Genomic DNA, 25145 nt, shown 5'->3' on the forward strand with positions numbered 1-25145 from the left:
GTGGCATCCAGGCGGGTTTGGAGACCTCCAGAGAAGGAGACTCCACAACCTCCCTGGGCCTGTGCCAGGGCTCTGTCACCATCACAGTGAAGAAGYTCTTCCTCACATGGAGATGCAACACTGCCTGTGTTGCAGTTTGCACCCAGTTTTGCACCCAGTTCCTGTGTTGCAGTTTGCTTATACAAATGACCTTAAGAATAAGCAAAAAGGCTTTGCAAAAGAAGGCCCACACGTGTTTTTTTCGCTAGGGTTTTGGGGCTTGCATTTTCYGAGGAATTCAATTTAAACGCTGTAAATAAAGGTATGGTTTCAGTCATCATAAAGTACTCCAAGGCGGAATTTATGACTGTGCCTTGTCAACAGCTGCACAAGTGCAGCCCTCACTGGAGATGGTAGGAGGCGGCTCCACAGCTGTGGGTAGAAGTGGGTCTTCCCACTTGGGGAAGCCAAGCAGGAAATCACATTCCTGGTTGGAAAAAACTGGGCAATCACCTGGCACGTCTTAGGTGAATATAATGGCCACTTCTCTCTCAGGTCTGGATACAGCAGAGATGTCAAAAATAACACTTTGAAGCTGTACTTCAAGTAAAAACAACTGGAAGCACACAGCTTTGAAGACTCAATTGCTAGAGGCTGAAAAAACCCAAGAGAAATCAGGGGGGAAAGTCTGAGAACTGGAGGAGCAGATGGATTTTCCTCATATCCCCTGATTTTGAATGAGAGTTTTGAATGACAGAACTGTCATTCCCAAACACGGTTGCAGTCAATGGCATACAGGCAGGAAGCAACATGGATATTCCACATCTCAAAGCAGCAGGCTTTGAAGGCACCAATACCAGCTTCTTTGTTTTTATTGGCCACCTAACATAGTGGGAAAGCTCATCAACCACAATAAAAATATTATAGATGAACCCTTTAGATACTATCTTTACAGTAAAGACATTAGGCAATTTCAGTTCATAATGCCTGCAAGAGAAAGAGTAAGCTGGATAGAAGGACAATCCTTGAGAAACGAAACCTCATTGCTATATTGAGCTGTTTCAAGCACATCAAAATATCTGTGTTAAAAAAATGAATGGAATTTGGCTAGCTTTCCTTCTGCCAATCAGGCTGCTCTCAACTGACTATAAAATTTCTCATGCAATTGCACAAAAACTCAAAAGCAGAGAGCATGCTGACTAACCGTATAATGTTGGAAGCACTGTGAAAGGGGATCACGGTTATCTTTCCTGCTTTTAGAAAATGTGATGGGAGTCTCATTAGAAAGGAATTCAATAGTTACCTTGGCATGTAAAGGACTCGTTCTGCCACCACAAATCCCACCCTGAAGAAGAGGTTGCTGGCTGGGATGAATGGGAAAACCAGGAACAATAAGCCAACCGAAACTTCTTTGTGTTCCAGTTTCTGCAATAACACAAAATTAAAAAAATATCAACTAAAAAAAAGTCTAATTTAATTCACCTCTGTGTTCCCCCTTCCATTTTTGGATTCTTATTCATAAAATAAGAGACTCTCGTGTTTGATTTTTGTATTCACTTCAAAGAATAAATGATTCCAAGATACTGTTCTTCCATATTTATACACTGCGTGTGTTCTGTGCTTCTGATATACCCAGAATGTAAATAAGCATTAACCATGTAATGAATTATTATTCTTAGCATCTTCTCCAAGGTCAGCCCCTCTATATGCAGATCTCGTTAGATGTCATATGTACTATCTCCGATATACCCCATATTGGTATACATCAGTATACAATARTGTGAATGTATATATTAACATGTCTACCACAGTAAAGCTGTATGTAAATATACAAGTGCACATCACATACACACAGATCGCTATGTCCAATCCTAAATGTTTATAACTGAGAGAAAGCAGCTCAATCAGTCATGTTTTCTGTAAAGAAAACTGGCCCTAAATGGCACATTAATGCATTCATTTTATCCTTCTGGAGACAGTATCTAAACTTTAAACGATACTTTCTCACACAAGATGTCTGTAGCCAACACAGAGCTGAAAATGTGAGGCATGCTCTATACTAATATTCAAAGTCTTTCATTTGGGCTCCTGCTTAATGTTGCCTTGCTAGCTCAGAAGAAATCGAAATGTCAAACGCAGTGCAAAACAACTGTTATTTGCATGGCCAACACCAAAAATGTCAAGACCTTGTAACCAACAGCAGCCTCCCTTCCCCTGACATGGGGAAATCAAAACCTTTTTACGTACTYCATCCAAGAGTCTGAATCAGTTCACACTTCTCTTGAACTGTACGGATATAATCAAGCTAACGGAGCTCATTTAAAAGCAGCCAAGTCAGATTTCTTTAGGTGAAAGCATGGCATTTAGGTCTGTTAAATCACCCAGCTAGACATCTGTGTTTTCCTGCCCTGCCCTGTAATAGCACAGTCTAATCAGGCGCTGCAGTTGCATCCTAAATTCATTCACACAAGTGCAGCAGTGTCACATTCAGAAACAGATGCAAACAGAGTCACTTAATGGCTGTAGTATTTTCTAATTGGTTTGGGCAACATCTCAAATTTGGAGAGCAAATTGAGTTCCAAAGCTTTTGCTGGAGGGATGTAAAAACAGAAATGTCAGACGATTTTTGGATAGAGAAATGGGAGTCTAATCAATGATGCAGGACCAGACGCTGCTCTCACTTGAAGTACTACAGCTTGTTTTGTTTTTTTTTTTTCACACCTAGAGCTGGTGAGTAACTGCTTGCACAGTTAGTATCGAAATTCTGAAGTCTCAGTATAGCAACATATGAATCCTATTTTGTGAAAAAGACAATACATTTTTGGATGGTTACAAAAATGCCAGTGTTTCAGACTAACATTGGCATACTGCCATACATCAACCTACTCCAGCTACAGGGCTGAATCATTTACACACAACAAGGATATTTACTGAGGGCAAGATCTGCCTTCTCTACCTAAAAGTCAGGCATGAACTCAGGATAGGATCTCATCTGCCTCTACTGTCAGAGGCAAAAAGTGCATCCATGAGGTCACGAAGCACCTGAAGTGACTGAGATGGGGGGATCTGTCACACACCATCTGAAGGGGCCTCTCTGCCATGACTCCAAGGGATGCTGCATTCAGATGGTTCACACTACGTCCACTCACAGTGCATAACTCTAGCAAGGTGGCTGAAAAGTGTATCGTGGTGGCATCTTTTTGGCTGTGCCTCAGCTTTCACGCCAGGCAGAATGACAAGCAGTGCTCAAACCTCTTCTCAAACACAGCAGTGGCTCAGCACTTCTCACACCCATGTAGCAATACCTTTTACTACAGACTCCACTTTGGTGCAGTTTGCAATTACCAGGGTTAGCGTGCTCAGCAAATGCTCTTTGCAGAAGAGGTACCACCGCAAAAGCATGAATTGTGCCAGGGGCCGTTTAGAAAGAGGGAGAAAAAATAAATTGAACTGCATCTCAACGAAAAAGCAAAAGCAAAGGATGAGTCTGAATGATGTAGAAACACTTGCCGCTGAGGGAAAACAAAGTTGRAAAATGTTTTGACCAAAACAGCTATGTTTTTCAGTTCAAATTTTCAAGCAGCACCATTTACTCTAGAGATAGCACCCACACAGTCACAGTGCAGAGGGGAGATACACTGTGCATTTGCCCACAAGGAAGAAGAACCTTCCCCTCTGGTATAGGCACCAGACCCTACACAGTGTTTGGAAACCTAGAAACAAATAAAGACTTGATGTCACTTCAGAGGACAGTCTTCCTACCTTCACTGAACTGCAGGGTGGGAAAAAAAGGTGCAAAGACTTCCCTGGTTCAAAGAGGAAATAAGGCAGAGAAGGATGCAGAACCTCTGGACTTCTTTAGAAATACCTGTTTATGAAACTCCACTATGGCATATTTCTGCTATCTTGCTTTCCACTAATATTGAATAAGTTACCCATGCCTTTCTGCAGTCACAATGAGAAACCAAAACAAACTACCCCCAGAGCTGAAAAAAAAAATCCATAAAAAGCCGATGAGCAGAGGTGCCCTGTAATGGTGCTTGTCATTTTAATAGAAAAATGAATAGAAAACTGAATAGAAATGAAAATAGTTTCCAACTATGAATGTGCATTATGAGTTCCAGCTCAATCCCAAACTCCTCTCCCACCTAGCCCTGGACATACAATCCATTTCTGACTTGTCTCCTGGTACAGCCTTCCCCCTCTCTATCTGCCCTGCTTACGGTGTCACCCCGGAGCCATGGAGGTGCCAGAAGCTACGCTGGGCTGCAGGATGAAACGCTGTCTATCCGCAGGATACCCTCTGGCTTTCAACTGAAGCAACTATCCATCATTCCTCCAGATGCTGCTCAGTTGGTCATTGGGAGAGCAAACCCCAGTCACCATCTCCAGGAAGGACACGGTGTTACTGGAGGCTGCAGCCCTGCAGGTGAGCAAAAGAAACCCAAAACGGGGGAAAAGCAGAACAAAACACAGAGAAAAACCACGAGAACGTGGAGTTAGCTTGGGCTGAATACGAGAAACGCTGTGGCCGGCCGCCTGCGCCTCCCTGCAGGGCTGCAGCTCTAGCCTCACCCCTCCACGTGGCCCCGCGGCCGGACACCAGCTCCAGCTGCCCTGGGACGTTCCCATGGCGGGATCAGGAAGGCCGCGTGCTCCGCACAGCCACCCGGCCCTGACTTCTTGGCTGCCCTGGCAGGCAGCGCTGGGGAGACGCAGCCGCGGCGCCCGGAAAGGACCTTCTGCAACCCGGCCGCGAACACTAATGACACCAGTCTCACAGGGTATGGTTTTCTCCATTATCTTTTTCCTTATAAAAAACACAYTTACCAGAATTCTCCCTTTTATTCTCCCTTGCCCAGGAGGGGCTGATACACTTACCAATGAACATGCAAGAAAGGCAGGATGGGGCAAGAATCATAGAATGTTTAAGGTTGGAAGGGACCTCCAGAGGTCATCTAGTCCAACCTCCCTGCTCACGCAGGGTCACCCAGAGCACGGGGCACAGGGCTGCGTCCAAGCGGGTTTWRAAGATCTCCAGAGAAGGAGACTCCACAACCTCTCTGGGCAGCCTGTKCCAGGGCTCTGKCACCCTCACTGTCAAGAAGTGTTTCCTTAAGTTCCTGTGGAACTTTTGGTGCCTCAGCTTGTGGCCGTTTCTTCTAGTCCTATCGCTGGCCACCACTGAAAAGAGGCCGCCCCCTCCTCCTCACTGCCTCCCTTGAGGTATTTATACACGCTGATCAGGTCCCCCCTCAGCCTCCTCTTCTCCAGGCTGAACAGGCCCGGCTCCCTCAGCCTTTGCTCATAGGGCAGATGTTCCAGGCCTCTGATCATCCTGGTAGCCCTGCGCTGGACTCTCTCCACCAGCTCCACATCCCTCTTGTACTGGGGAGCCCAGAACTCGACACAGTCTCCAGATGTGGCCTCACCAGGGCTGTNCGCCCCCTCCTCCTCACTGCCTCCCTTGAGGTATTTATAGACACTGATCAGGTCCCCCCTCAGCCTTCTCTTCTCCAGGCTGAACAGGCCCAGCTTCCTCAGCCTTTGCTCATAGGGCAGATGTTCCAGGCCCCTGATCATCCTCGTAGCCCTGCGCTGGACTCTCTCCAGCAGCTCCACATCCCTCTTGTACTGGAGTGTCCAAGAACATCAAGGATGGCCCTGTAGGTCTTTAGACACAGAGGATTTAAAAGCAGGATCTTCCACTGAAGACAAACTATAGGAGATGTCCTCCACACACTTTTTAAAATTAAAAATACAATATGTACTTGGACCATTTATTTGGTTGTGGATTTACTGATTTGCACAGAGACAGCTGTGCAAAGACGACAGAAGCAGCTTCTTCCAGATGCCCAGAATAATAGTGAGAGTCTTTGAAGAAAGATAGCTAATTTTGTCTTTTTTTCTTTTCCTTAAAATGAAAACGTTAGGGCTAGAAATTACAGGTCACCTCATTTCTTTTACAGAGAAACATTTCTTTTTCTCCTAGTCGTGTTTCCTTTTGGAAATATAAAACTTACCTACCAGTCAAAGAAGTTCTCTGACAAAAGGCACCTTTGAATTAACCTCTGAATGATTCCTTTTGTTAATGGCAAACCAACCCAAATTAAATTAGCATTCTCATTCTGTTTGGGAGGAAGGAAGGGGTAAATTCACATCTATCATTGACTACAATTAGACCTTTATAAAACTGTAACCAATAAAAAAATCAATAAAGAAAATCTTTTAAATGTGCTACTTTTCATACACTTAGCAAAGTACTAAACTACTCCTTTCGCCAAAGGCAAGACAAAAAAAAAAAAGAGACATGCTATCTCAAGCAAAATAGCAAAGAATTCCGAGTCACTCTGAGGCCAAAAATACATCAACACTGCAATAAATCTCATAAATTGCCTGTTTAGCAATTTGGGGGAAAAGGAAGAAGGTCTTAAGCTTACAACGGAGAGAGATATTCCAATGCTGCATACAGGATATATCCCTGGGCCACAAGTAAGTATTTGCTGACTACTGTGGGATGACAAGAACTTCCTACAAGCCAGAGCCCAAAAGTGAATACTGCGGGACGTGTGCAGATAACCTTGGTCTAACTGTTGTAATTTATGGACTTATTGTCAACTCTCCATCTTTCCCATCGAGAAAGCTCTGCCTGAAGCGCCAGATTCATGAAGTGCGGCGCCAGGGTGGCCAGACCCATGTCCATATCCCATGGCGTGGCGCAGGCAGCAGCTCCAAGGGCTGATTCTTTGGGAAGCGGAGCCGTGAGGAACCTCCTCCGAGCTGGCCACATCTGCAGCGCTGAGAAGGCAACACCTGGGCCAGCAAGCCCAAGCAAGCAGAGATCCATTACAACCTGAGGAGTTTCCCAAGGACGTTACACATGTTTGCCTGTTAGATGAGAAGGTGGCAATCAAACGGATTTAATTTCTTCCTCTACCAGTTTATCTGGTGAATGAGGCAAGTGTCACTTCCCTACCACTCAGAGCCAGGAGCTGCACAGAGTGGACACCTCCTTCCTGACCGAGGCAGAAGTCATCCTCTGCTGCCGAGCCATGAAGAGCCCGTTAGAGCCAGCGAGATTTGATGCCTGGAACATGCGACTGCGAGCGCAGCGGAGCCCCTGGCCAGGAAAGCTGTTTGTGCATGACTCTATAATAGCAATAAATGCTTGCAGGCGTGGGACCCAAGCATGTTATCCATCAAGGGAGAAACGGAGATTCAAAGGGTCTGCGTCGCTATCTGTAGCCTGCAGAGAGCAACACGGAGAGGATTATAACTCTGCAGTTCATTCCTAGAGCCCGTTTGTGCAGTCCCTTAGCGCAGGCTGCCCACRGACTTGATTCCTGCATCACTATCCCATCAGTCACTCGTGGAGCCACGAGCAGCTGGGGGAGGCAGCTCAAACCCATCTGCCCATCTCCACACTTGACTTTTCCTCCATCACAACACCACGGATAAACGGGATGGTATAGAGATGTCAGATCTTTGCACTCACACTGATGGCAGCCCATGAGGGGTCAGCCCTGGAGACCTGCTCCTTCACGGGAAGATCCCYCCACCAGTGCAAAGCTCAGGGACACACGGGAGGTGCCACTGGCAGAGGCAACATCCAGGAGAGGCCCCTCCATGCCGTGCCCTGCCTAGCGCTGCCGCCAGAGCGGCCTGGCCCCATCTCCAGGCTCCAACAGTCGCTCCCACAAAACCACCACAAATCTTCAGTCACTGCAGCACCTCAGGAACTGCATTTGTTCATCTCACTCCCAAAAACTGGCATCTGCAGTAGCACCAGCTGCTTGAATATGAGGCTTAGCAAGTCACTGTCTTCCTAAAATAACTCGGTTTTCCTTGGCGATCATCTCGTGCTGACAAAATCACCCCTAGTTACTAGTGACTAGAATTAGACAGACGTGATGCTTCACAAATGGTCCAAGCCATGAAGATTTTCAGTGCTATTTTGAGCAGCCCTACTGACTGCTTATTAACTACCTGACATGTGGGTCCCATTTCTCATGTTCAATGGCAAGAAAGGCTGCTTTCRAGTTCAACAGCACCAGCACCAGCACCAGCACAGCACACACTCAGGAACTGCAGTCCAGGCAAACACACACCACTGGCATCCAGGAGCTATCACTGGCTTCCTAATCAGGGATTATCTGAAGAGAAATCCTTAGTACAGATGACCCTAATGAGATCATTCACTTTCTGCTTTCAGAAAGACGGGAAACGTGGTCTCTGCCATAGGGTAAAATAGAGTCTATTTTCCAGAAATGCTGAAAGTGCCTAAAAAATCTGCTTTCATCACTGGGAACTATGGATGCTCAGCAGCTCTAGAAATCAGGCTTTCAGTTATGGAATAAAAAAAGAGGGTCAGCCTTTTCAAATTCCATAACCCAATGCAAGACAGACATGAATTCCCACAACATTTCAATTTTTATTTAAATATCTTAATGGATATTTTTGACATTAACTATAACTTTTTTTTTTCTTTTTTTCAGTGTACATCAGCCACCCATCCACTCAGCTGTGAATTTACCATCTTTCTTATCCAAGTTACTAAAACTCCCTGAAGATGTGAGCTCATTTTCCTAATCCTTAATCTCCGCGGTCTCTAATTCCACTTCACAAGCTGATTTGAACAAGATGCGGGAGCACTTGCACCTTTAAAGCAGAAGTGGAACCTTCTAAGAGGAAACAGGAAARTAAATAAATTGCTCCAGGAATTAGAAAAATGCCTTTGACCTTGTGGCTGTTTTTTCCCTTTCGTTCTGTGACTGCAGGCTGCTTTGCTACGCTTAAGGAGGAAAAATTGAAGCACTCGCACGCTGGTTGTGGTTTGTACAGCATCATTTTTGGAAAAGCAACTCCCTGCTCCCAGTGGGGCTTGCCTGTAAAATGTTAATCGGAACAAAAGGATCCTAATTAAAATCACGTAGCATTTTGGCACCCTAATGCACAACCCAGACCAGCTGAGAGCAGCCAGCAGCATTTACCGCGCCACTCCAAAGTCTGTAAGTCCAGGTGGGCCTTCAAATATTCTCATCTTGAGAAGATGAAATCAGTAGCAAGATATATATATATATATGTGTGTGTGTGTGTGTGTAAATATATATATATATATATATTTGTTATGAGCCCATTTGGTGAGGTGCTGAAGTTCTTCCAGGTAAGAAATACCAGCAGACTCCCCCAGCTGTGGCTGCAGTCGCTTACAGTACCACGCTTAAAACCTTCACATTCAAAGAGCTGCCAAGAAAAAAAAAAATAAATCCTWTGCAAAACACACTTCTGCAGTTGCAGGGTGTGTTTTTCAGTGCACGCAGGCAGCCCACGAAGGGTTTCTTGTTTTGCTGGAGATTTTTGGCCGACAGCGCAAGCACCCAGGGAAGGCTTTGGAGTTTTTTCCATAGGCAGCTGCTCAGCTTGCAGGGCTGCACAAAGGAGAAACTCGGCGAGCGAGGCAGGCTGAGAGCCTGCAAGGGCCTCCCCACTTCCCTCAGCTTTTACTAAACAGAGTCCAGAGTCTTTCTAGCTTATTTCTCCCTCCCTGAGGCAAACATTAACAGCAGCGGCACAGAAAAACACCCTGGCTGCTAAGGATTAAGAACATCGGTGCTGACCTTCCCTGCGTGCAAGGAATTCAAGCGGGGCCCTCAGGAAAATGAAAGCGGGATTTATTTTAAATGGGCCTTTTATGAAAATGACTGTGGTCTCCAGCTCGTCAGATGTACTCAGTCGATAAATAGCTTTATTCACCTTGCAATGTCTTTGAAGCAGGTATATTGTTCTGGAGTGTTGTGGCACATGAATTCGGCTAGGTGCACTGTTTAACTAGCTGTTACTGCTGTGGAATATTATAAAAGGCAATTGTTTCGCAGAGAGGTCTATAAGGAGGGATTTATTAATGAAATGTCAAAAGCTGGGAAACCAGGCAGAGGTCTGGGGAGTGCAGGGGAAAGTAAATAGCAYGACAGAATGCATATAATGAATGCTAGCAAAAAGCACAGAAGCGGGCATGCAAAGGGAAGACACCCGTGTGTTCCCTTCGTGGGCTGTTGTTGAACACTGACAGCCTGTGAGGAATGGGCCTAGAGGAGGTCCGTACACACAAACCACGGGGTAAGCGCCAATATGATGCCAATTACAGCAAGAATTAAAAGCCATAACWATTTGGCATAAAATGCCGCATCTTGGCTGAGGAGCACTCTGCAGAGAAACCTAAGAAGCTGCAGTAGACCAGAATTAGATCTTAAGTAAAAACAAATATAGTGCATAGAAAAACATAATAAGAGTATTTACCTCAGTTGCATATAACAATTATAACCTGAAAATCATCGTAGCTTCATATGTAGCTACAATATGTTGGCATGTCTCATGCAACAGCAAAACGCTTTATTTATTTATTCATTTACTTATTTATTTCAACGAGGACACTAAAGTTTACCTTTTTCTAATCTGAAACACAAGCAACATTCCCTCCTCAGGCAGGAACAAACCGCTGCACACGGGCTGTTTATTCCTGCAGGTGAGACAGACCGTGCTGTGAAGGGCCACTGGGCAGCACTGGTCAGGAGTGTAGATGCCAGGTGAGGCCTGAGTGACATGAAGGGTATGAAATTCCTCCCGAGCAGGCAGGTGTGACAGCCACAGCTTTGCACGAGTTTCCAGGATTTACCTCGCTCTGGACGGCTCCCTTACACATATGTCCTGGTTTCTCCAGCCCTGACCCTGGCAGGGATATTCTCCCAAGGGTTTTGACACAATATGGAAAGTGGAATCAGATCCATCAAGCGCTCTGTATAGCTATACATAAACTTACAGCTACAGCACAAATTGCATTTTAATCACATAGGTAATTAAGCAGCGACCTAAAAATGCCACATAGAGCAGCGTTTCAAGCATCCAAAGACTTTTCCTTTCAGGCTCATTGAATTATTATGCCATGTCAAAGGAACAGTTGTCATCCTGACAATATGCCAGGAATTCTTTCCCTCCCACTATTTCTCCAGGATCTCCCTGTTTACCCCAGGACAGAAAGCAGAGCACTAAGCCCTGGGGCTCACGAGTAGCCACTTGRGGCGTTGGTGTGGTTATTGTCTGTAACTGCTTGCTTGGCAGCTGGGATGCAAAGGCAGTTCATCCATTTCCTTGACAGTTTTGCCATCTACCTGGTCTCCAAACTGGAAAGGAGATCCAAGCTATTCCTTGTTGTTGTCTTTGAGCACAAATAACCAAATCCCTTCTTCTTTTTTTTCCCCCCAATAATGATTGTTTCTCTGGGATGTAGGCATTTACAACGCTTCCTGATTTTTGTCCCAGTCTCAGTACATTACCTGAAGGCAGGTCAGGCCAGGTGAGAAGGTTCAGCACTAAACAAGCCCTAAGGACAATGGGAAGTGAGTTTTCCAAGACCAACACAAGAATTCTGGCACTTTGGCTAAAAGCTGCTCAGCAGAGGCTGCACCACAGAGTAAGCCAGACCAAATGCATGCTGAAAAGCCAAGTCTCTAAATATTTCAAGGAGATGCTTAAAACCAGACTGCAACTTTGCCAATTTTTTGCTGGAAAAATCTCAGACAAAATCTTGGATAATGGTGAGCTCCTTCACTCTCACAGCAGAGACTGCTGAAAGTGTGACAGGGAGCCGGCCTTCTCCTTCCTCCTGATGGCATCTGGAGGACTAAATATCATGTGCAACGGGGAACCGTGCACAGGGCACGTGTCCCTTCCCTCCCCTTTGGTCGATAATTCCTGTCTGACACCAAACGTCATGAGGCAGCAGTGCGGCCTCATGGCCAAGAAGGCCAATGGGATCCTGGCTGCATCAGGAGGAGTGTTGCCAGCAGGATGAGGGAGGGGATCCTGCCCCTCTCCTCAGCTCTGGGGAGGCCGCACCTGGAGTACTGGGGGCAGGTCCGGGCTCCCCAGTGCAAGAGGGATGTGGAGCTTCTAGAGAGGGTCCAGTGGAGAGCGACAAAGATGATTAAGGGATTGGGGCATCTGTCCTACGAGGAAAGACTAAGCAAGCTGGATCTGTTTAGCCTAGGGAAGAGAAGATTGAGAGGGGATCTTATCAATATGTACAAATACCTAAGCAGAGAATGTAGGGAGGAAGGGGCCAAACTCTTCTCGGTGGGGGCCAGTGACAGGACAAGGGGCAATGGGTACAAGYTGAAGCACAGGAAGTTCCATCTGCATGTGAGGAAGAMCTTCTTCACGGTGATGGTGACAGAGCCCTGGCACAGGCTGCCCAGGGAGGYTGTGGAGTCTYCTTCTCTGGAGGTCTTCAAAAYCCGCCTGGATGCTGCCCTGTGCCCCGTGCTCTGGGTGTCCCTGCTGGAGCAGGAAGGTTGGACTAGATGATCTCTAGAGGTCCCTTCCAACCTCAACCATTCTGTGATTCCGTGATAAACAAGAGGGATTAGCACCAYGCACATGCAAGAAGGGTACCTGCACTGGCATCCAAGGAGGGATGGTACACCATCAGGTTAATCATAACTGGAGGTTAATAACGAAGGGTGCATACAAGGAATTAATAATGCGATTTATCAAGCTGCTTCCTCATTAAGCCGGAAGGAGATCGATAAAAACACACAAAGAGGATGAGGAGTGGGTTTTATGCCTCTAGCCAATAACAAACTGGGCAGCTGCCTTTTCTATTTCTGTAGCTTTCAGCATAGATTTCTGCCAAATCTAATACACAGACATATTCCAAGCAAAGCACTTGTGGGTAGAAACCTTGCACTGAAGTATAACAATATTCACAAAATGAAATGGAACAAGAAACCTTCATGCCTTAGATGTCCTTTATCAGCACTACACATACATGCCAACAGGGYTATTACCCTAATCACAAGTGTCAACAACAAATCAGACCTGCTTAAAATTCAAAGGCAACAAAAGCCAGAAATCGAATACATGCATTCACTAATTACATTCCATGTAATATATTCTGGAAGTATCCTGTGAGCTTGTTTTGTGGATACACACACACCCCACCTATTGCTACCAGTAAACAATTCAGTGTTCACTGCACAAGCGAATTTTGCCCAAGCCATTCATAACGTTCCCATTTCACAGGCTGCAGAAAAGAAAACGTTCACAGAATCACAGAATGGTTGAGGTTGGACGGACCCTTAGAGACCGTCTAGTCCAACCCCCTGCTCCAGCTGGGACACCCAGAGCACGGGGCACAGGGCGGCATCCAGGCGGGTTTGGAAGATCTCCAGAGAAGGAGACTCCACAACCTCCCTGGGCAGCCTGTTCCAGGGCTCTGGCACCCTCACAGAAAGAACTTCTTTCGTTCTTCCTCATACGGAAACATTAGCACCAACCAGAATGAATATATGACTTTGCGTCCTCTCTTAGCCTATACACTCAAATGAAAAAATGAAAGACACTCAAACTATCTGTTCACACTGAAACCATTCCTTAGAAAACCATAAGCTTTAGCTTAGGTTAGACTTTGCTTTGAAAAAATTGAGAGAAAGGCAGCTTAGATAGTTGTGTGCATTTGCTTCAATACGAAGGCAGAATTTTCCGAATGCTTCAATAAGAAAGCAGAATTTTACACGTCGAGAAATGTGAAAAACCACCTGATGCTGCCTACAAACTGCAGAGTCACAAGCCTTCTGCCAGGGATGGGACACAGCATGGTCTCTGTGTGACCACATGGAGCCACCAGCTCCTGGGATCACACCAGGCTTCCTGGGGGCTGGTGAGCTGAAGCCAGTTAAAGCTTTCAGGCAAAACTCTGTGATGGTTCTGGCTTTACCTTCTTCAGGAACCAACGCACACCACTTGGGATCCAAATCGTGCTGTGCTTGGGGTTTTCAAGCATTAGCACAAGGGCATCTAAAAGATGGATCTCAAAGCAACCAGTAAGTACGTGCCTGGAGAGTGCAATTCACTTCACTTAACACAACATTAACAGGGATTAGAAGAGAGAAGTGAATTGATTCTCACCAAAATCTAGAAGTTGCAGTTTCAAGTCAAACAGAGCTATTGATAACCCTTTTTCTTGAATAAAAAATAGGAAGGGATAAAAATGTGACAGAATCTACATAATCAATACACAAAGCATTTTGAAATCCTATGTTCTGAATTTTGACAGAAGACACAATTAATTTACCCAGAGGAATTCTTCTGGATTGTCGTTTTATGCAAAAATAACACACACAAAAGAACTAGATTATCCCAAAAGATTTTTTTTTCCAGSAAATGCACAACATCAATCTTCCACACAGGACCAATTCTTAAAACAGAGGCAGAAATGGAGAGCAAGAACAACAGAAACTCCAAAGAAAAATGGGATAAGACTTTTCAGAAGTGTTCAGTGCTGGGCTAATGAGAATTTTATCATTAACCTCCCCCAGAATAGGATTAGGTCTAAGACAAACAGTTTGGAATATCTCTAGCAGTGAGTAATGAAAGCTGAAGGAATGGAAGACGATGCAGGCAGAACTAGTGAATACCTAATAGAGTATATTTCCGTGTTTTCCATACAGCATCTGTCAATGTATAATCTAAATTAATGACTCTGCAGTCTCAAACTGGTTTTGTTTGCTTTCTGTTTCTTATCAGGAGTGCTGAGAAGATTGTCAGGGTAAATTGAAGCCTGCACATGACCTGCACATCTTAGCATAACGTAGGTATTAAAAAAGCTGTCACCCCCTTCAATATTCTTTGGCTGMATAAGCCATTTGTTTTAGAAGGACTTTTTTTGTAGTATTTTAGAAATTTTTACCAATTTCCTACCTAAGGACACTTTCAAAACACAACTGCAGAAGGAAAAGTTTCCGGCTCCCGATAACCTATGAAGATACCCTCCCTCTGCATAAATCCACACTGATCCCTTATGCCCCACAGGTCTAGTATAACGTCACTTTTATTTCTGCAATAAAGCTAATGGTGGATCTGAAATGCTGAGTTGTGAAGCTAGATTCAAAGACTAATATTTATGCTAAACAACACTTTCCAACCCATTTCAGACTTGCAGCATTTCATTATTCTGTGATGTCAAATCTTCTCATTTAGACATATCCAAGATTTAGGTGCCAGCAAACACAGTAAAGCTATGGACATAAYAATTGATTTCATTTTCAAACAGCTCTGCAGATGATGGTTCACAGTCCCGTTTGAAGCAAGAGACAAAGAGTCTATTGATTTGGAGGGAGACTGAAACTTCCAACTAACTTCACTGGGATTTGGATCATTAACAGTAATTGAATGCAGGATCCGAGGCCAAGTTTTGCCCTCAGATCAGACCAATTAGAGATCAAGACATTCAGTCAGTGGSAAATTTTCATCTGCTAAGTTTGCCCACTTTAGTTGTGTGGGTGTATTTTTAATCTCACTCCAATTTATTTGGGAGAAAATCCTATCTGTGCTCACTAGCCATTTTCTCTGAAGATGAAGGAACAAAAGATTTTGAGCAACACACTCCACTGCACATTTTTTTGGTGTTTTACCTTGAATGCAGCTACACAGTGTAGGCTGAGGAGCACCAGCACCAGCGCCAGGAAGACTGTGGCTAAGTTCCTCACATCCCAGATGGACTCGACCAGAGGGATACTGCCCACTTGCCAGTCATAGCACAGAGTTATGGGTGCCAGCAGGAGCCAGGCGTTGAAGGCCAGAAGGTAGGAATAAGTTAAAAACCTGCAAAAGAAAACAGGTATGTAACACGTGGAAGGACTGCCAGCTCCATGAGACATTCTTCTTATGCTGAGGACAGAACTGAGTTCATACTGACAGAGACTTTTCAATTACCACTTATTATACAGGAAAATCAGGAAAAAAATGCTATGTGCAAACCAGCAAGGCCATATACCTCTCTGTCAATGAGACACAGGGGAGGTCACTTCAGCAACTATCATTTAAAAAAATGACACAAGATCGGTAATATTTCTGTGGTTTCTTTGCCTTTGGAAGATCTAACAATATATCATCTCTCTGTTGAATGATAGATTTAGATGTGACTTTCTACCAGCTGTAATTCTAAATTAATAGAGCTAATCAGGTAAATATATGTATCAACTGATAAACATTGCAATGCACAGCTCTAGCAATATAAAATAACCCTGTACCTGGATTGAATTTACCATTCTGGATTACTCTCACGTGCACAATACTGAGCAATTAAACTCAGCCCTCTCTGTCTTTTCTCTTTGCATCCTGGCACAGACAGAAAATACAGAACAAGGCAGGCTCAGGCTGATTCTTGGCTGATCCCACGATGGCTTATTAGGGCTGGGGACAGCCTCCATGACACATCCACAAAAGTGAGGGGAGAGGGAGGGAGCTGTCTAAATTGTCGTAATCTTCATTAACTGGTATTCTCAATAGAGAGGAAATTAATAGGGAATGGAGCTGGGGAGCCATGCTGACCTCTGGGAAGTACGCAGGGCTTTCACAAGTTTGAATAAGAACAGGATGTGTGCAAAACTGCATTAAAGACAAAAAAAAAAGAAGGAAAAAAAAAAGAAAAACAAATGATTTTCTCCACCCCCATTTTGCTGCTTGGCACCTATCTGACAGGAAGAAAATCCCCCTCAAACCACGCTTAGAAGTTTGAATGCACTTGCATGCCACAGCTGGGATCATTCCAGCAGCCTCAGGTCTACCAAGCAGAACCGCAGTAGCCTTCGAGTAGACAACAACCTCCTTGCTTTGCTAATGGAAAAAGACAAGTTACACACAGCACCAGGAAGGGCAAACACCCAAACTGAGATGAACCAGCACGCTATCCTGCATAGGGTTTCTTCCACCTAAGCTTGCTTGGACCAGGTTATCACTGACAGGCACCACGGTACCTCACCAGGTTTATTAAAATGGTAACAGAGGATCCCAAGGGACACTGAGGTGCTGTTATCTAGAAGGTTGTTTCATTTGCCGTTTATGTGCTGGTCTCTCTGGAATGAAAATGAAGCCCTTACTCAACAGCATTCACAATATTTTAATACATTTGTGACCAAAGGGCTAAGATATTGTGGCTAAATGCAACTTTATGCAGGTGGGACAGAATGTGGGTCTTCGCCAAGACACGGGGATGAAAAAGGCCTGGAATTTTGTGAAACATTTCTAATAACCACAAAGAGTTTGGGTATCGATCTCCCTTCTCATCTGAAAACCCACCATCCCCAGCAGCACAGTGACCTAACAACAGGGAGATTTTAGTAGCCCAAACGTTTCACTGAAAACAGTGAGGAAAAAAATGCACATATCTGTTTCCTTCAAAATCTTCCTAAATTGATAGTTCTGATGGGAATAGAAAATTCCCACATTTCCAAGATTTTCAACTGTTTGGTACATTTCATTTCCACTCTTCCATTCTTCTTCTCCCCTAATCTCCACCYGGAGAGTACTACGCATGGCAAAACAAGGAGCGAATACATTTTACATCTTAACTGATGAATTGATTGAAAGACCAGTTCCTTTTAAGGAAGCATCCATCCAAAATGTAATCTAATTCTACTCAAAATCTTCTCAGAATTTTGACTGCATGATATTTATAACTATATATATATATATAAAGCCTTTCGTAGTCACCAAGCCAACCTTCTCTAATCTGCACTACTCAGAATCACATCAGCACAAAAATCTGATGCAGCTTAATCATGCCAGGCTGTTCATCTGGCATGATGCTATGTGTGGCGTGGCCATGACTCTACCAGGCTACAAAGCAGAGCAGAATTACCCATCAGTCTTAATATAAGGTGTGGAATAGGTTGACAACGTTTACTTACAGCTACTTACTTCACTTAAAAGCAAACTGAGATCCCTTTGTASTTTTACTTTTAAAATAAAAACTTGAAAAACGTTTCGGCACATAATATTGTGACAAGTGCATATATTAGCACTTTCAAAAGCACTTAGTTCTATAATTGATGTCTTCGGAGGGCTGAGTTCATTTTGATTAAGTGCCCTTTCATGCACTTGTATTAAGATTTTCAATAAGGATCTCAACACACATTCCACATGGAAGTTGTAAAACAAACCACATGAGAAACCCTCTTCTAGTTACTTTGGCTACTGAGCTTCCATGCAGGAAGAAGCACAAGGACTTTTGGATCCCTGAATATTGCAGTATTTCTGTGAAGGCAAAGCAGTCACTTTTCTGCATCTTCGCTGATAAAAGAGGAGTTCGTAAATCTTTATGCAGCACAGAATAGGCAGCTGCCATAGTTAACCTGGCTCAGTTTGCAAATTTTAAAAGGAATTCTGGATGAGTTTGTTGGTCTTAAAGCATTTCACAGTGACGGAAGGTTAGCTCACACTGCTGAAAATGGGAGCCCTATGGGACACACGCTCATCTGGAGAGGTTTGCAAACATGTCTGTCTTGCCCTGTGCTTGTGGGGTTTTCATCTTCCCCAGGAGCAACGTGCACAACTCGCTGTGAGAGGCAGGTCCCAGGATAGATGGACAATTGTGTTACATTATGGCAATAATTAACTTCTGAAATGTGCTCTGCCAGCAGCAGCGAGCTATTTTAAAGCCCATGACATCCGTTACTGTCCATGTGCAGTCAACTGGCTCACATCTCCAGACATCCTACCAGAGGACCCTTGGCCACGGCTCTCATTATCAAGCCTGAAAGTGCTCACTGGGCTTGCATGCTCTGAAAGCAGATGCAGGGAGGATCCAGCAGGCATCTCCCTGGTTTTAGCAGCCTTTTCAAGCTGCAAGACAGACATCAGTGGCCTCTCATCCACGGAAAAACTCRGCCACGATTTCAGCTCTGGAAACCTGTCCTTGAATGAGACAAATAGTTGTATAGAACAAAGTACTAGAAAACTATCACTAATAGGTGCTACAGCTAAAGCAGAAAAAGAAACAGGCTGCTAATAATAGTTATTGACCCTTCTGTGCTGCTTTTTACTTAGGGATCTCGAAAGCATATGGTTATCCTTTACATCCACCACCGTGGCTCTTGTAACACAAGGCCAACTAAATACCACACTAAAGGCAGGTGAAAYTTCAGAAAAATCCTCTTTACAACTCAGGGAAATAACTTGAAAATTTTGAAAAGATGCAAAGATTCATGGAATCACTCCAGGAGCTAATTACATTTCAGAGCCCTACCTGCAAACAGCAACAAAAGTGCTTTATTTTAATTAGTTGATTAAGTGAATTACATTTTGAATTAATGATCCTCTCTGTACTGCTGTTCATGTTGCCTGGATCTCCACGTGAGAAAAATCCCTGCTTATAACATCTCTCCCTCTGTCTCTCGGTTAATCCCAGACAAGACAGTATGACTGGTGATGTGATTGGAAGAATTTGCCTCTTAATTGGCAATCAGTTTTCCCCCAGGCTAGTTAACAGCATTTGCATTACAGCAGAGACCTTCTTTATTAGCAAACTGAACGGGAAAATCTGAGTTTCCGCAGGTGTCAAACGTTTCTCTTCCAGCCTCAGAAGCTCTGGCATGTCCAGAAAACACAACTACTCCTTTAGGTAGCAGGTGTTGTCATGGCAATTCAGTTTGTTTAGTTTAAATTTTTTTAGTTGAAAAAGCTGCATGCTTTCTTTGAGATGAACACAGGATGACTCACATACGAGGACTGTTGGAGAAAACAGTGTTAGGTTCCTGCCATCAGAACTGATTACTTCTAGCGCAAAAATGAAATTTAAAAGGGTGGTACTTAAAGCCATAAGCAAKATGACATAAAAATACTTGAGGGATTGTGTGTTACCCTTTGCTGTAATAGAGACTAATGAGCTTGGCAAAGCCYTCCTCTCAGCACAGTAAGAACACGTAAGAACTGTGAAAGAAGCTAACACATTATCAGATTTATAGAAATTTATCAGCAGTTTAGTTTGCTTTCTGATTTTGGAGCATTTTAAGCTCTTCCTCCCCGCAGCTCACAGGAACCTGCACTATAGATTTACTTCCCAAATTGCTGCGTGAGTGACCACGAGAYTCAGCACGTGCCCTCAGACAGTGACACTCTTCTCGCTCTGCACATGCAGAGGGAGCTGGTAGGTGGCAGTCCTTCACATTCCTGACAAATAACAGGGCTCCCACCTTCACCCTGAGGCCCCAGGGCACAGGGACCTACATATGGAAAATCTCTCTATGCCAGGAATTTTAGCAAGATCTAGAAGACAGGTGGTAAAAATGCAACTACATTGGCATTTGGGACAAGATTGTACAAAGAAAGGATGATGTGGAACACAAGCAAGAAGAAGTTAGCTGCCCTTTCACAAATCATGAACCTTGTTAATGGCCTTCTTGGAGAAAGTCCTGTGCATTCACTAGGTGCTGGAGGAGGTTTCAGTTTATTGTAAGAATTCCTTTATTGGGAAAAAGAGTTTCTTACCTGCATTAACTTACTTACATTAACAACTGACCTGATTATAGCTCAAGGCTCTCTTCATCTTCTACAGTGCCCTAAAACCTAAAAAGTGTGTTTGATGACCAACTTCACAACAAAGTCCTCCTAGAAGACATGCTGCTGCAGTTACAACCAGGTGGTGTTATTTAAGGGTACTACTGCCTTTGAATTGTATGTATTTGTGCTTCCCCTGGGGAGCTGCCAGTCCAGTCATACCTTTCACAAGCGTTTATTTTCCTGGTCTGTATATCGTCAGCCTCAACATTTTCTTTTCCCAGCCTGAAGAGAAAATCATACTGTGTCTATCCAGTGCACTCCATGAAGGTGAAGTAAGGCGACACATAAAATGCTGAAGACAAACTCATTCCAACTTAACATCCAAATGGAAGTATCAGGCAGATGGAAAACACTCCTAATCAATAAAAGTGTCCGTGTATTCTCTTTCATCAAAACTTCTACATCCAAGAATGGATGTAGAAGTTCTACCAGTCAGTTGAGGCTCAGAGTAAGAAGGATAAAAWGACTCTAATAAACAGAGAGAAGCAACCTGCTGAGTAGTAGAATAACCTCATCGGAGGGTGGATTTGCATGCAACAGAGGCACAAGGGGAAGGGCAGATCATGTCCTTCAGTCTAGGGAGCTCTGATCTGGTCCATAGCTGTTTCTTAGCGGTTTCAATGCTGTGGCTAACAATCTGAAAAATATCAAATTCCTGAAGAGCAATGCTTAGAAAGCACCTGTGCTTTCCCAGTGAAACCTGAGCCTGCTGTCCAAGCTGCAATACTGGAAAACCAGGGATCGATCTCATTCTGGTTTTCTCTGCAACCCCCTGAAGTGTGGGTGAGAGCATCCCTTGTGGCCCAATCYGATCCTCAGCTCACCGCCGACAGCAACGAGCTCCAGGAGTCACTCAAACTAATCTCCCAGCCCCAACCTCCCCTGTTGACGCCTACAAAAAGGGCTCCACAAGGCAGCAGGAGATGGGGATGTCCTGTGGACAGCAGCTGAGACACTGGTCATCACTGATCCTCAGGAAATTAAAAACCAGAGCTTATAAGCCCGCTGTGGTAACATTTCTGGAAACAGGCCACTGTGCCCCCAGAGAGTTAGTTACCTACCAGCACTAGCAGGAGGGAAAGGAATCTCCTGAACACGCTCGGAAACCTTCTGTGGTCTAGCCCTCCAAAACAAGAGCATTTTAAAATGAAATGTGCTGCCCTTGGGAGCCAGTGGCCTGTGTGTCAACCGGACACCCTCCACCCCACACGCTGGCTTTTGGCAGGGAAGACTGCTTGCAGTAACAGTGGTTGTAACGAGCTCCACAGCTCGTTAAAACTGCCTAGTGCAATGATCTCCAAGCAGGACTGTACCCGGGTTTGTTCAGGACACCGAGGGAGATGCTCAGTTTTTTCACACAGCCCTGGGAAAAGCAGGATCCCCTGGGAACAGAAAGCTGCTGTAGGGTGGCCTTTGCTTTGTAATATCATCTTTCAGACTGGCTGGTGGTGAGTAGCTGCGGATAGATCATTTTCCTTGAAGTTACAACCAGGACGATTAAACATATCGCTCAGAAAACTTCCTTTTGCATAGAAAAACTCCTTTTCCTATCTCTGTGAAAAGGAATATATACCAGTTTTTATGTAGGAGCATTTCTTCATCTTTCTGACAGACTGAATTCTCGTTTACCCGATTAAAGCACCAAAGATATGTAGAAAGACAGAGCAAACAGTTCAACTATAAGAGAGTGCAATCYCAAGGCAGTCTTACTGGAAGCACATTAATTATTTAAGTAGCRACAACACAAATAGGACTGCCTCATGCCCAGAAAAAATGGGCCTGGGGATGTGTCACAAGGCAAAYACCAGAAGGAATTACTGCAATTTGATTCCCCATGAAATACATTAAAAATATGTACTTTCTTAGTCGGAAATTGAGAGGATTGAATCTTTTTCACACACCTTGAGACATGTTAKGCACTGGGCTTTCTTTTCCCTTGTCTCACCACAGTGTTAGCAATACAATCTGTTTATTCAGAGGCCTCCTGCTTTCCCCCCACCTCAAGAATGGCAGAATAAAGCAGCGTTGTGTGAAAYATGTGAGGCGTGACAGCCCTGCTGCTCGACACTCTTACAGCACTCTAGCTGCACTTCAGTGCACTGTTTACACATAGCTGGGTAGCTCTCACATCCTTCCTAATTACCTTCTTCTTCAATTTCCATCTAATTCAAGCAGGACTGTTGCAGCGGAGGTTAGGTATCGCTTCCTACATTGCAGGAGCTTAGCCAGAGCAGATTTGGGGTTGGCAGATCTGCCTTCTTTAAGGTAGGTCATGGGGAAAAAACAGATACTTCCCTTCTGTAGTGTAAAACATTGTGTGGACAGGCTCTCCTGGCAGCGTTTAAGAACAGCAGGATTCCCAACACTTGCATTGCTGCCTCAGCTGTGAAGTGCAGTGATGGACAGATTTCTTCTTCTCAGCTTCCCCTTGGCAGGCAGCATACTCAAGGACACACAGATTTAAAGATTTAAAAACATACCTATTTCTAATGATTAAATAAATCAATTTTCTGCCCCTGTTACAGTGGAAATTTGTGYTTTCCAAAATTAGAGAGGATTGGATTCATGTCGCACAGAACACATGTTCATTTTCTAAGGTCAAACTGAGCAATCCTTAAGGTCTGCCTAGACCAGGTTTCTCTCTGCAGCAGTGTACAAAACAAATGTGATGCAAAGCATGTAAGAACACAAAGCTTCTTGGCAGTTTCTAGCTAGCAGGACACCCCTCACTTTGATGTGGTTTCTGCATATTTAGTAGCCTGGATTTCTTTCCTTGACTTGATGAATCTCTCTTTGAGCTTGTATTGCTATATTGAGCTATATTGATTACTACAACAGCCTGCAGGAAGAAGTTCCAGAGCTCAATCACCTGTTGCACACAGAACCACCTCCTTTGGCTTGTTTTGAACCTGTCTCCTCCTAGATTCATTTGATTCACCTTAATTTCTGTGTTGAAGGAAAAAAAATATCCAATTGAATCAATATTGCCCTGCACCATGCAGTCACAGATATGCAGACCTCTCCCTTACACCCTCAATCATCTATTTTACCCTACAGGCATCGTACATGCTAACAAAATCTGACGTCATTAGCAAACACTTTTTCAAACCCAACCGTAACTTAGATCTACTCCTAATCTTAACTGTACTCCAATAATCCTTGCCAGCCTCAAAACAAGCCACACCTGTATACTTCATCAGTCCACAAAGAAACCTGGCAGGAGTTACCAGTACTTTGTTTTCACCCCATGTTAGCCAAAACCCTAACCACCAGTCCAAACTTTATGCATTTCACAGCAACAATCCCAGATTTCCGAGATATTTTTTGTTTGCTCGTTTTGTTTTGTTTTTAATCCCATTTGCTGTCACCAGCATTCCTCCCAGCCCCACAGACTTGGCAAAGTCTTGTAATATCTTCTCAAGCCTGTTGAAAACCAAGATATGCACAAGTAACCACATTTCCAACTCAGTGCAAATAAAAAGACTTTTACTTGCAAACAGCAACTCCCATTTGTGCCCTGTGTGATCTACAGAGATAGAAAAACAACTTTCTTCCTGCCCAAGCACTAACCTGGTTTAAGAGATAGTTCAGGAATTGGTAACCACCCCAGGAGTCCCCTAACCAGTACCGACCCTTCTTCTGGTTTCATGGCCTTTCTCCCTTCTGGCCATGAAGTGATATTTACAGTCTCCAAGCAGAGGCAGATTTGAAGCCATTCGCCCTCACTAACCCCAGACTACATCCAGAACTGAAGGAAATGCAGGACTTGGCACTAAACTTATCTCTTCCACACCCTGTTCTCCTAAATCCTAAAACAAACTGCAGTTAACACTCTAGCTTTACTTTCAATGCTGTGTCCTAATTGCTGCCTCAAAACTCACTAAGAGCCTCTCACACCAGCTTGCCACATCCCACACACCCGTGACTGAAGAACATGTGCTGCTTAGCAGCTTCTCCTAGGCTGGAGCGTAACCAAAAACTCCCCTGATTTCCAGGAAAACTAGGTGAATGACTACACTTATTAGCACAAGCCTGGACATCCACATTCTCCTCAAGCCTTGATGTCCTAGAACCTCACCCAATGCCACCACCAACCATGGAGGCCAGCACACTGTGGCAGACACAAATCCATCCTCAGGCAATATATTTAGCTGACAGCATGTCTTATTTTCAGCCCAGTGAAATAACAGGTTTGAAAACGCATCTTCTTTCTTCAGCCTCTCTCTTCTTTATGCCTAAAGTGAATGCCAGACCTGCCTTTCCAGCTGGCCAGACACACAGATTTTCCTGAAAACTAGGCCAATGTCGTTTAACCTTGCTGGCTCCTGCTGACATCTGCTACAGTCACACTGACTGGTGTAATACTAATTCTGCACAAACATTTTGTCTGTGACCATGGTAAGACGGAGCCCCTTTTCCCCTAACTAACTGCCAGCTCTGTCGCCAGTTACAAGAGTTACAGTTTGAGCAAGAAGATGAGGAGGAAAAAGCCTTGCTGTTGAGGTAAGGGGCTATGGCCAGAGGACGGATTGTGGGCTGTTAGCACAGAGACRGTTACTGGAGCCCTGCCCACCTCACAGAACCAGCACTCAGTTRGGCTGTTCTCTAACCCTTCTGCTGGGTCCCTTTTGACCCAACTCCTCACATATTTTGGAAAAATTTGCCACCCRGAGCTGTCCAGAATCTTACACTAAGGCAACACTCATATAGAACAATGTGTCCTCCCCTAGCTCTGTGAAATAGCAATAGAGAACAGCCCTATGATCCCTGTT

At 44.4% G+C, this 25145-nt stretch overlaps 1 protein-coding gene across 1 annotated transcript in view; it reads right to left on the reverse strand.

Annotated features, from left to right (window-relative positions):
* TMTC1 (transmembrane and tetratricopeptide repeat containing 1) overlaps positions 1-25145 on the reverse strand; it is a 135526-nt gene that overhangs the window by 52601 nt on the left and 57780 nt on the right. The window contains exons 8-9 of the mRNA XM_026040335.1: positions 15447-15636; positions 1283-1404 (exon numbers count right to left, since the gene is read on the reverse strand). Coding sequence (XP_025896120.1) covers positions 1283-1404; positions 15447-15636 — 312 coding nt within the window. The remainder of the gene's footprint in view (positions 1-1282; positions 1405-15446; positions 15637-25145) is intronic.

The sequence above is a fragment of the Nothoprocta perdicaria genome, unplaced genomic scaffold, assembly GCF_003342845.1.
Source record: "Nothoprocta perdicaria isolate Ctin4 unplaced genomic scaffold, notPer1 scaffold_253, whole genome shotgun sequence".
Lineage (NCBI taxonomy): Eukaryota > Metazoa > Chordata > Aves > Tinamiformes > Tinamidae > Nothoprocta > Nothoprocta perdicaria.